At 52.8% G+C, this 12,228-nt stretch overlaps 1 protein-coding gene across 1 annotated transcript in view; it reads left to right on the top strand.

The window, feature by feature from the left end:
• Positions 1-12,228, top strand: part of CSMD2 (CUB and Sushi multiple domains 2) — a 548,714-nt gene that overhangs the window by 296,995 nt on the left and 239,491 nt on the right. Inside the window, exon 11 of the mRNA XM_053921210.1 lies at positions 11,215-11,318. Within this exon, the coding sequence (XP_053777185.1) occupies positions 11,215-11,318 (104 nt within the window). The remainder of the gene's footprint in view (positions 1-11,214; positions 11,319-12,228) is intronic.

Raw genomic sequence — 12,228 nt, 5'->3', positions numbered from 1 at the left:
GAAGCCCGGAAAGGCTGCAGGGCGTCTCTTCCCAGTGCCTTGTGGGAGAAGAGCCACAGAGACACGGTACAGAAAGTAGGGTGTAAGTGTGCAAACTTGTCTGTGACGGAAGAATCAGAGCTGACTTCCTACAAAGAGCGGGGAAAATGGAGAGTGTGTTCCTAACTCTGTTCACCAGCCCACAGGAGAGACACATGGGTGTTCAAGGACTGCCTGTCCAGTCACCTTTGAGATATTCCCCTCAGCCAAAAGCACAGCCTCTCCAGGTCCGCAGTATGTTTCTGAGATGAGCGTTCTTTCGTTCGCCGATGGTAGATGGAATATCCGCCCTGGGCAACATGCACAGAAGGAGAGAAGATGGGCATGTGAATAAAAACGTCGAGTCAGACAAATGCTAATGGAGGTGTGTCCGAATGCTGCGGGAAGACCTAGGAAGATGCCGCTGCCTGGAAAGGCAGGGAAGTTTTCACAAAGGACATGACGTTTGAGAGGGGTGTGGAAAAATGAGTAGGCTTGGCCATCAATAGCTCAAGTGCACGCATGTGCAAAGGCACTGAGGTTTGGAACAGCCTTTTAGAACCGAAAGTAATTCGACACGCCTCCATCAAGACGAGGATGGAAAGATTAGCAGGATCCAGATCACTGTGAACCCACATCTTGCCCGAGAAGCTTGGGTTTTATCCTGAAAGAGGTTTTTAAGGGTAGACGTGTTAGACTGTTGTTAATAACAATAACAGCTCTCTTTTATTGCATGCCTACTAGGTGCCGAGCACTGAGCTAAATGTAAATGGGTTTATTTCATTCTCATAATAGCACCACTAATTAGGTTTTGATAGACCCATTTGATGGATGAAGAAACTGAGTCATAATAGGTTAAAGTTTAGTATTTTTTTTGTAGCGGTAAGTGGTGGCACTGAGATTTAAACCCAGTCTTTCCGGTTCCACTGCCCACGCACTTGCTGTGCTGCTGGATGGAGGGAACAGGGTCTCAGAGTAGATGGGAGGGGGTGGGATTGGCAGCACTGGGATCAGCTTTGGGAAGGATGAAGGCCACACTCCTCTCCTGAACCAGAGCAGTGGCAGGAAGTCTGCGTTTTTGAAGGATTGTTCTGGCAGGAGTGGGGAGGGTTACAGAGGGAAACCAGAGGGAGCGAGACCAGTTAGGAGGCTGAAGCAGTTACCCAAGTAAAAAAAAAAATGCGTGCATCAACCAAAATTTGGAAACATGGAGGAGGAAAGAGATTTGAGAGCTATTTAGGGGAGGGGACGGGGCTTGGTGACTGATTGGATGTGAGGATTGAGGGAGAAGAAGGGGTCTTCTTCAACATTGTATTCCATGCGACATATCCCAAGTGACCAGCACAGTGTCTGGCGCATAGTAGGCACTCAGTAAACATGCATTCCGTGGACGAAGGAATGTGACTCGGTGCTCTCTGACTGGGCCAGTGGGAGGCTTTAAAGGGAAAATACAAGAGGAGGAACAAGCGTTGCAGCAGCCAAGAGGGGCATGTGGTGCATTTGAAGTGCCTGCCGTTCATCAAGGGTATTTGGATGCACTGGCTGGAAACTGGAATAATCTGGGTTCATCAGCACATGGGTGGGAACGAAGCCTGAGGAATGGACAACCCTTCTTGGAAAGAGCAAAGAGAATAAGAAGATTCAGAATGGATGTGGGAATATCATCCTCACAGATGAAAGACAACCAATGAAGGAAACTGAGAAGGAGCAATCTAAGGGGCAGGAAGAGAATCATCCTGCGAAGCAGGGAGGTTTCTAACCAGGACATGTCTGATGATGGCAATGATGAGGAAGGTCTTGTGGGGAAAGAACTGAAGAGGCTGTTGGCTTTGGCCTTGGAAGAAGACCTTTTAGTGGAGCTCTGGGGGCAGACATGGTAGTGGGGTGGGGGGTGAACAGATGGGAGGACGGGCTCTAGAAGCCAGTAGTGTAGACAGCCCTTTCGACACGTTTCATGGTGAAGTGAAGGAAGAAGTACAGGATGTGTGAGGGAGGTTGGGTGGGGAGAAGGTTTTGGGGTTACTTAGGGTGTTTGTTTGTTTAAGATACTGGAAACTTGCACGTGGTTATAGGCTGAGGGCAGAGCAAGCAAAGAGGAAGGGTGAAGATGTAGGAGAAAGAGGATGCTGAGTGGAGGAAGGTTCTGGAGTAAGGGACAGGCCAATGGGACTGAGAACACAGGGGCTCCCTTTGCAAGGAGTGGAGAAAGATGATGTTATGAGAAGGGTCTGAGACTTTTGCCAGAACACATGTCCCTTGGTCTCCTCATGATCATGGATGATTATGCATCCCAGGTATCTGTATTTGGGTAGAACTAAGGACCCTTCCTGGAATTCCATCCCCCTCCTAGGACCTCTGCAGCCTGAGCTTGAGAGGGAGCTGGGAGTGTTGCATTGACTGTCTTCCCCACCCGCCAAGGGCAGTGAGAAAGTCCAAAGAGAGAAGCAAAACATCCTGGTGTGGGAATGGCCAAGAACCTGTGTCAAGGTACCTTGACATAGCCTTGACTGAGCACTTCTAGGCTGTGCCGCCCCGCACTGTGGGAACAACAACTTACGGTCTTACTGGGGATGCAGGTGAAGGGGGTGTCTCTACCACACACACCAGGAATAAAACAGGGAAGAGAAGGCTCAGCGCGAGTGAGGCTGGCCTGCTCTGCATGCAGCCTCATTCTCGCATTGATTGGGATTTCCCTGGGGAGCCGGAACCCCACCTTGGCCATTCGGGCTGTCTTAGTCTTAAAGACACAAATTTCAAAGCTCTTTCCTCCAAGGTCTGATTCAGTGGATCGGGATAGATGCCTGAAACCTATACTTTTAAAACACACCCTGGTGGTCTGACCAGTTAAACATGTCTGATAAACAACTCTCTCCCCACCCCAGCAGAGGACACAGAGCCCAGACCTACCCTGGTCAGGCAGCCCCAGCTTCTGAGACACTGAACTCCTGGTACAAAGACACGCCTGGCCCTTTAAGTCCTCTGTCCAGGCACAGCCAGTCCCAGTGTACCTTCCCTTTTCCTTCAGGCAAATTCCTTCTCCCCCTTGGAGACAGAGTCCAAATACCGTCTCTTCTGAGAAGCCTTCCTAACTGCACAAAGTCTTGATCCTTCCTCCGTTTTTGTGTCTCCTCCCTTGTGTGCATACCACGTTGTACTGGTTAGGATCTCCGGTAGCTCAGAAGCGCCCTGAAAGCACACTGGAATTTCGGATAGTGTTTCTCCGGCATCACCGCAGTACTCACTCGGTACAGAGGCGGAGCTCTGTGCTGCCTCAGGCAGCAACTCAGGAACAGCCACCCTTGTTGGCCCCAGGGCCACCCTCTGTGAGGACCTTTCAATTCAGCCTCATGGAAGATGTGGCTGATGAAATTTCCGTGGTCAGGACTGAAGCCCAGACCTGCCTCTGTGCCCCCTACCCGCACACATCTGCCTTTCTTGCACAGCTTCTCAGTAGGAACTCAAGACATATGATTCAATTTGCATATGAACTTCAGTGGATTTGGTCAGGCAAGTTAATCTACCTTTGCTAAAAAGGAAGTAAAGTGAGGCTGGAGAGGGAGAGAGAGGGACAGGAGAGGGAGCCACCGGGAGGAGGCTGGAAGGGAGAAGGAGGGGGCCTGCCAGGGAGAGGGAAAGGAAAGCTCGTTTCCTGAACTTCAAAGCCAAAGATAATAGCGATTTGATTATTCACTCCTTGAGGATTATCAGTGTCACTCTTCCCTTTGCAGGCTGAGAATTAAGAAACAACTCCCCAGGCCAGTGATCACTCAGCGGTGCAAATGTCAGGAGCACCTTTGCTGGCCCATTTGTCACTCAAGCAACAAGCATTTGCTCCAGCCGCTCTGTGCTGGGCTCTGTGCGAGGTGCTGGCTGGCCCGCACAGAGGTCAGGGGTCCCCAGAGGCCATTTTTAACGGCCTTCTCCAGGCCCTAAACTTGATCCCTTCCCTTTTTTACAGTTTCTTCGCCTCCTGTCTCAGCATTCATCTCCCCCTAGAACTGGCTGTGGCTTTGGTGTCCCCCTGCATTTCCTGCCCCCCGCCAGTCTTGAAGAAAAGCCCTGCCCCTCATCCAGCCAGGGTTTTTTGTGCCCCCCCCCCATTTGCCCACACCCCTGCTTCCCTGATCTCAGCACTCATCATACCCTGCGGGTTTTCCACAGACTTGAGTGTCTCTTCTAGACCCTGAGCTCGCTCGGGTGTGGCCGTGTTGATCTTGCCTGCTGTTGCCTCTCCAAAGCACAGCATTTGGCAAGTGCATATTAACTATTGAATGGATGTGTGAGTAAATGAATCCATCAATCAATGAATGAATGAGCCACGGGTGGGTGAAAGGGTTTAGTACTTTTTTTTCGGTGGCTACTTGCAGAGCCACCAAAATTAAATGGAGGTGGTGCCCGAAGGTCCAGAACCTCTGCAAGTTCTCAGGCTCTGTCCCTGGGCTGTCTTGCCCTACCTCCTCAAAGGCGTCCTCCTCCGAAATCTATTTAAAAACTCATGCAACTCAGTTGCAAAACAAACATAACAGTCCAATTTAAACATGGACAGAGGATCCGAATAGACACCTTTCCAAAGAAGACATACAGAGGACCAAAAGATGTGGAGTTGCTCAACTAATCATCGAGGAAACACAGATCAAAACCACAGTGAGATGTCCTCATGCCTGTCAGAATGGCTTTCATCAAAAAGAAAAGAGACAAGTGTCGGAGAGGATGTGGAGAAAAGGGAAGCCTTGTGCGCTGTTGGTGGGAATGTAAATTGGTGCAGCCACTGTGGAAAACAGTGTGGAGGTTCCTCAAAAAACTAAAAATAGAACTGCCCTGTGATCTAGCAATTCTACTTCTGGGTGTTTATCTGAAGAAAACAGAAACACTAATTCAAAAAAATATGTGCGCTCCGTGTTCATTGCAACATCATTCACAGTAGCCGAGATATGGAAGCAACCTCAGTGCCCAGCTGTAGGTGACTGGGTAAAGAAGATGCGGCACGTTGCGTGGAATACTACTCAGCCATAACACCAGTGAAAGCTTGCCATTTACAACAGCACGGATGGACCTCGAGGGTATCATGCTGAAGGAAACCGGTCAGACAGAGAAAGACAAATACCGTATGACTTCACTTACGTGTAGACTCTAAAGAACAAAATGAATCGGCAAACCAAAAAAAAAGTATAGATAAAAAGATCGGATTTGTGGTCATCAGAGGGGAGGGGCCTTGGGGTGGGCATAATGGGTGGAGAGGGTCAAGAGGTACAACGTCCAGTCATCAAATCAGTGTCACTGGGGTGTGCTGTACAGCGTGGTGACTGTAGGCAGCGATGCTGTGTTGCCTCTTCTGTAGCTTTATACGGTGAGGGGGGAAACTAGACGTACTGGGCTATTCACCTTACAGTACATGCAAACGCTGGATCCCGTCGTACACCTGAAACTAATATGATGTTATATGTCAGTTATACTCAGGTGTGTTTTTTTTTTTAGAAAGCCTTTCTCAAAGATGCCAGAGGCTATATGCTTGAACCCCTGAGGGTTCAGATGAGCCATTTACCCGGCTTCCCCTCCTGCCCCCACAAAGCCAGTTCTGGAGCCCTACCCCGGGCCCTCAGCAAGCCTGAGCAGGGATCGCCGTGCCTGCATGCCCGGGAAAAGGGAGCTCCCTTCCTTTCGTGAGCTGATAGTCAAACCGACAGCAGCATCGGTGGTAAACCAAGGCCGGGTGGGCTGAGGTCCACCCTCAGGAGCTCAGGGAAGTGCTGTGGGGAGGAATGGCGGAACTAGGACTGTGCAGGGCATTGTGGAGAGAGCTCTAACTAGCCGGGAGGGGGCAGGGGCATTGGCAGTGAGTTGCACAAAATGCCACAGAAGCGTAAACAGAACACAGTTTATTTTCCCCGCATACCAGAGAGGCCCAGCGGTGGAGAGGCCAGGGCTGGTTTAGCAATTTCCTCAGGTATGTCGAGCACCTTCCGTTTTCCCCTGGGTCATTCTTTGCATGCAACTCTTGTCCTCATGATCATAATAAGGCTGCTCCACCTCTGTGCTCACATCTGTATTCCAGGAAAGCAAGAAAGGCAGGAAAATGCCCTGAGGATGCCTCCGCTCATATCTCATTGCCTAGAATCCTGTCACTTAGCCAGGCTCCTTAGCCCTGAGGTTAGCTAGGTGCATTGCCACACTTCAGACAAAGCCAGGGTTCTGTTAAGAATGGGTAAAGGGAGGGAGGGACAGTTAGTAAACCACTGTCTCTGTCTGTCATGGACTCCCAAAACATGGACTAGCACAAAAGAAGCTGCTTTGGTTGGACAGGGCCCTGCCCACTCTAGCTCCTTCTCCACCTTTACTGGTGGCCCCTGCAATACCTTTATGGGACTCTGGGGTGCCTGGGAACCCAGTTTGAAAACCATTGCTCTAGGCTGGAGATAAGCTTTTTCTGTAAAGAGCTAGATGATAAATATTTTCCACTTTAAGGACCATATCAGGTTTTTGTTGCACATTCTTTTTTGTAGTGCTAAATTTTTTAACCCTTTAAAAATAAAATAACACTTCTTAACTTGAGGAGCCACACAGAAACGGGCCACAGGCCCGATGTGGCCCGAGCGCCACAGTCACCCAGCGCATGCTCTGCGGGTCGTGGGGCACAGAGTCCTTGGGACTGGGTGAAGGTCAGGCGGCAGAGCTGGGCCCAGCTGGGCGGCGGCTGTAGGAATGCGGTCGTCGGACAAAACAGCCTCAGTCTACACCTCCTGGGGCTTCAGCTTCCCCCCCAAATGCCTGTGAGCTGTCAGGTCCTCTGCAACACTAGGCACAGGCTGGCGAGACCGGGACCCATGTCCTTTGGCTGGTCTTGGACTGTGTTCAGGAAGCACAGAGTGTCCTCTGGGACCCAGGGTGGGTATCCTCTGTGGTCCCACCCGCCGCGGTTCTTGGGAACAGTGGCCGTGTGCTGAGGGGTGCCCTCTCCACCTCCCACCCTCTGCAGTGAACCCAGATTCAGGCTCCCCGTAAGCCCTCCTCTCACTCTGGCCCCCACACCTGCTGCTGGCAGGTCTCTCTGCCTCCAGCCCTTCCTTCATGCAGAGTTACAGCTTCCCTCTTCTTCCCCAGTAAGTCCACACGGCCTGCTCCGGCCTGCCAGGCAAAAGCCACCTGCAGACGCAGCCAGGCTGCTCTTCCTCACCTCCCGCCCCTGCCTCAGCTGCCCTCTCTGCTCCCCATCCCTCTGTTCCCACTCACAGCACTTCCTGAACAGAGCCCACACCCTTCTCCACCCTGCAAGGCCTGGAGCACCCCTCCTCCCCCCGACCACCTTCCATCTCTCCCTTCTTCCCGATCTCCTGGCACTCACCGTCTGCACCACGCCCTGGGCACTTAGGTTCTGCTCCCAATCGTCAGGCAAGTGAGATAGCTTAGGGGGAGCAGCTAGCTCAGTGCTTGGCACATAGCAGGTGCTCACTAATACATCCTAGATGCTGGGTTCATTTATTCATTTATCTAATGGGTGTGAAGTGCGTGTCTGAGCCATGGACAAATGTACCTCTTTGATCATGCCTCAGATTTCACGTGCTGCCACTCTCCTGCCTCAGAAAGGTGTCTTATAAGCTTAATTGATCTGCATGTTAGTTAAACATTATAGGATCCTGTCTTTCAACAAAGGCCGGGGGGGGGGGGGCACCCCGTACACGGTGCACTGGGACCTGTCTGGAAGCTGTAGCTCCGTGTGCGCTGTACTGGCTGCTCATGTCGTTAGCTGCTCTGTTAGGGTCGGAGGCTCTAAACTGCAGTTCACATCGGTGGCTGCTCTAACCAGCAATGTGAATCATTTCATGGCTCCGGGTTCTGGCCTTCATAGCCATGGTTTCCCATAGAGACCTACTCATCATATGCTCCCCTGTTTGGAGGCGGCATGGTGAGCTGGTGCCTGCTGCCCAGGGCTGGCTGGAAGCAGGTGATGGTGGCGAGAAAGCGCATCCTGGACCCTCAGTCTCTGCAGAGGCCAGGCCCCTCCTCCTGCAGAAGCACTGCTGGCCTCGAGGGGTTCCATGCACAGCAAGGCTCTGCTGAGCTGCTGGGATCCAGGTAGGAAGAGGCTCAGGGAAGGTTGGAGAGGATAAGTCATGCTCCCTGCCTCATGGGCCCAAGACCTTGCCAGGACACTGTGAGGCAGTCGAGCAGAGTGGCAAGGAGCCTGGCCCCTGGCTGCCTGGTGAGTCCCAGGGTCCGCCACTTAGCTGTATGACCTTCAGTATGTTGCCTAAGGCCTCCTGAGCCTAAGTGCCTGAGCTTTCCCAGGGGTAAAATGGAGGTATTCATAGTAGCTTTGATAATGTTTGCTATCTGGCCCTTTACAAGAACAGTTTGCTGACCTTTGTTCTAGATGATAACTCCCGTGAGGGATCCAAGAACCTAGCACTCAGTCCATTCGGGGGAACCGGGAAAGGTTTGGAAAGCGTTCTCCCACTCAACAGTGTCTGAGCCCCTGGCATGTGCCTGGCGTGCCAACGGGCACTGTCACAGACAGTGAGCATGGCCCCTGCCCTCCAGGAAGTTCATGGTGTAGTGGAGGACCAGGTAAATAGATCAGTCACAGCACGGCAGGTAAGTACTGACCCAGAGGAGAGAGGAAGGATCCTCAGGGAGCACGTGGAGAGCAGAGGGCTCAAGGATGAGGAGACATTGCAGGGGCATGGGCAGAAGGATAGAGAGGAAGGGGTGCCCAGGAGGCTGTTTGATGAGGAGGACAGCAGGGAGCAGGTGCCGAGGGCTGCTCCTTGGGTGCTGGCTAGGAAATGGTGACGTCATTCTGCAGGGCAGGATGGTAGGGTGAGAGGTGAGAAGGAGATTCCAGCCTGAGTACATGATCTCATGGTGATGACATTGGCCACCAGGGAACATGGGAGGCAAGTTGGCCTGCTCAGTGTGAAGACCAGGAGGGCCACAGTGTCCCCACTCACTGTGGACAGTTACATTCCACCCCCTTTTCCAACAACCCCAACTGCTGCCTGCTACGGGCCCACCCAGCCCTCGCCTACAGTATTGCTAAGTTGAGACCTGTCTCCTGGTTTCCCAACAGCCCTCAGTGCCATTGCTCCTAAAACAAAAGCGTCACATCACACCCTTGCCTACAACTCTTCATAACTCTTTCTTGTCTTTAGAACAAAGCCCAACCCCTTAGCGTCACAGACAGCCCTTCCTAATCTGGCTCCTCCTACTTCTCTCGCATCACCCACCCCCCATCCCTTCGTTAAACAACTCCAGAGCAACTAGGAGTCTGGATAAGTCCAGCGTTCCCGGCCTTTGCCCGGTCACCTGCCCCCATCCCCACCTGGTTGCTTTCTTTTCCCAAACTCATCTCCCAAACTCAGCCTGGGTTTCCTTTCCTCCAGGAAGCGTGCTCTGGTCTTCCTCCCAGCCAGTGGCCCTCACCTCCTCTGTCCCATCTGTCTGCTCAGGGACATTCTCATACAGAAATGCTTCTCTCCGCCAGTGCGAGGCCCCGCACAAATGGCACCGGGCTCCCAAATGAGTGCAGCAGCTGTTTGCCTCTGAGGCACCTGGAGGCACTTTGGGGTGAGGCTCTGCTCGCACCCTGGCAGTATGTGGGTGCTGGGCTGTTTGGTTGGGACAGAGGAAACCTGCACAACTAGGAAAAACTGTCCACAGGAATTCTCTGCTCCTTGGCTCATGGAACAGAGAACAAAGGAGCACCGTCAGCCTCCCCACCAGGAGACTGAAGGTCTTCATCAGACTGAAACCAGATTGCCACGGACAGAAACAGACCGATTTGGCATTAGGAGGGGTGACTCAGTGTGGCCTGACTTCGTGAGTGACACCCTCACCCATGTACCCAGGTGCCCAAACCAGAGACCTGCAAGTCATCCTAAGACCCTCCCTCTCCCTCAGCCCCCACATGCATCCAGTCACTGCGCCCTCGGGATTGCTAGGGCCCGTGTCTCTGTCCCATCCCCAATCTCCTCCTCCATCACTCACCTCAACCAGCACACACACCCGCCACCAGCCTCCCCGTCTCTGGCCTCACTCCTGCCCCATCAGTCTCCACACCAGACTTTTCTCAAACACTTCTATGTCCCTGTCACCCACTCTTCAAAACTCTCCTACCGCCCCTCCCTCAGAATGAACCCCATTTCCTCGGGCATGGGAGGTTACGAGACCCTTCGGACCTAGCCCCAAGCAACCTTCCCTAGTTCCAGCCCTTCTTGAGTCACCTCCTCGCCAAGAAGGCTCCTCTAAGTTGTCTCCCACTCCCAAGTGAGGCAGCTACAGTTGTGCTCAGTGTGTGGACCTGCTGTTGACAGACACTGAACACTTGTTCTGGAATGTTCCATGTCTGTCACAGCTCAGGCTTTGTGCACCTGACTCTGGAGAACATACCCCTCCCACTCCCAGGATCCCCTGTCGACCTGCCGGTCTTCCATAGCCTTCTGAATCCTCAGACCCCCGCCATCTCGAAGACCCTTCCTCCTGCTGCCACTTCGGGGCAGTGAGAGCCACAGGCTCCCCCAGCCCTCACCCTAGTGTCCATCACCCCGGGTCATGCTCATCAGTTTGTTTTTCTGTCTCCACTGCTCACCAAGGGCAAGGACCATGCTAAAACCCCATCTCCTAGCCGGGCATAGGGTGAGTGCTTAGTAAATATTTGTGGAAGGCAGAACTAAAGCAAGTTAAGAGAGAGGAATCTTGTTGAAATCTCCTTCCTGGAACATTCATTTCTTCAACAAATAAGCAAACAAAGAGGATGGAGAAAAGCAGGCAGAGGAGAGACTGAGAGAGACGTCTGCAGGTCCCTGGGGGCAAGATAGCTGAGATTCCGCACGAGGCCTAAAAAATTGCCACCAAACCCACGGGGATTTCTGTGCACTAGAGCATGAAGAAAGAGTCTAATCATCTCAGAGTCGGCCAGATGTGCCTGGTGTTGCCATGACAGCCCCCGGAATCGGGCAGATGTGCCATGAACATCTTTGGAAAACATCAGGACACCCCAGAGACTGTATGGCCTGGAGGGAAATAGTTCACACTCAAAAAGCTGCCACGGAGATGCTCAGTTTGGATTAAGGGTCTTGTAGCACGGTGTCACGGGGACTCTGGCATCGGGATAGAACAAGGGAACTTCTTCCTATCCTGAAGGCTCTGGAAGTCTCTCCCAGCTGCCCCTGCCTGCTCTCTAACCCAGTGCTCCCTCCCTAGGTGATCAAGCTCGCCTTTGAAGAGTTTGACCTGGAGAGGGGCTACGACACCCTGACAGTCGGGGATGGCGGGCAGGACGGGGACCAGAAAACGGTCCTCTACGTGTAAGTGAAGTGGAACGTCCATTTGGGAGGGCGGGAGCCCGTGTACCTTGGCTGAGGGTGGTGGGGTGGGCTTGCCTGGTCCTGCCTAGTCCCCCAGACCAGGCTGCAACAGGACAAGCGTCCAGGAGTGCTCCACCTTCCAGCAACAGCCCCTCTGCCTCTTCCTACTCCAGCCAGGGGGGAAATTTGGCCCTGGGCCAAACTCTCATGAGGCATTCGTGGGAAAAGTGTACAGGAGGAGCGGTTTCTTAAGGAGCAGGGCAACAGAGGTTCCTTGTAGCTCTCCACTTGCACGCAGACCCTCCTTCTGCCACCCACCCAGTTTTCCTCAAGGCCAGGTACATCCGTGGCAGACAGACAATAAAAGTGTTTGGCTCACCTCTCTGCATGTTCTTAACTATCTGGGAAATGGGTGGTTGCAGAGCATTAGGTAGGACCACGTGCACTCGGTGGCCAGAAAGGCCAGCATGACGTGGTCTGGCCAAGGGAGAGGGTGATGTGAGGCTGTCCTAGGATCCCACAGCCCTGGCTCTGGGCTCCTAGGGGCCACTTAGCTCCTCCTTGGCCCAACACCGTTAGCTGACCTGAAGCAGGAAAATGTTCTTGTTTGATGCACATGGCCCAGCTTCAGGCCTGACAGACAGGCAGGCCCAACCTCATCCACCTCCCCTGGCAAAAAGGAGGGGGGATTCACATACACTGAGCACCTACTATGTGCCCCTACTGTCACATCACTTATCTCATTTAATTGCCACATAGCCCTGGGAGAAAGCTGTTATGATCCCATTTAATAGGTGGGGAAACAGAGGCCCAGTGGGTACAAAGATCAGCACTTGGTGGCAGAATCAGCACTTGAGATCATGTCTCTTGACTTCAGTGAGGGGTAGCACCCTAGGCCATACCTCCTTCC

This window comes from Desmodus rotundus, chromosome 3 (assembly GCF_022682495.2).
Source record: "Desmodus rotundus isolate HL8 chromosome 3, HLdesRot8A.1, whole genome shotgun sequence".
Classification (NCBI taxonomy): domain Eukaryota; kingdom Metazoa; phylum Chordata; class Mammalia; order Chiroptera; family Phyllostomidae; genus Desmodus; species Desmodus rotundus.
Note: the sequence above shows the minus strand (reverse complement) of the source record. Positions and strands in the feature narration are given on the sequence as shown.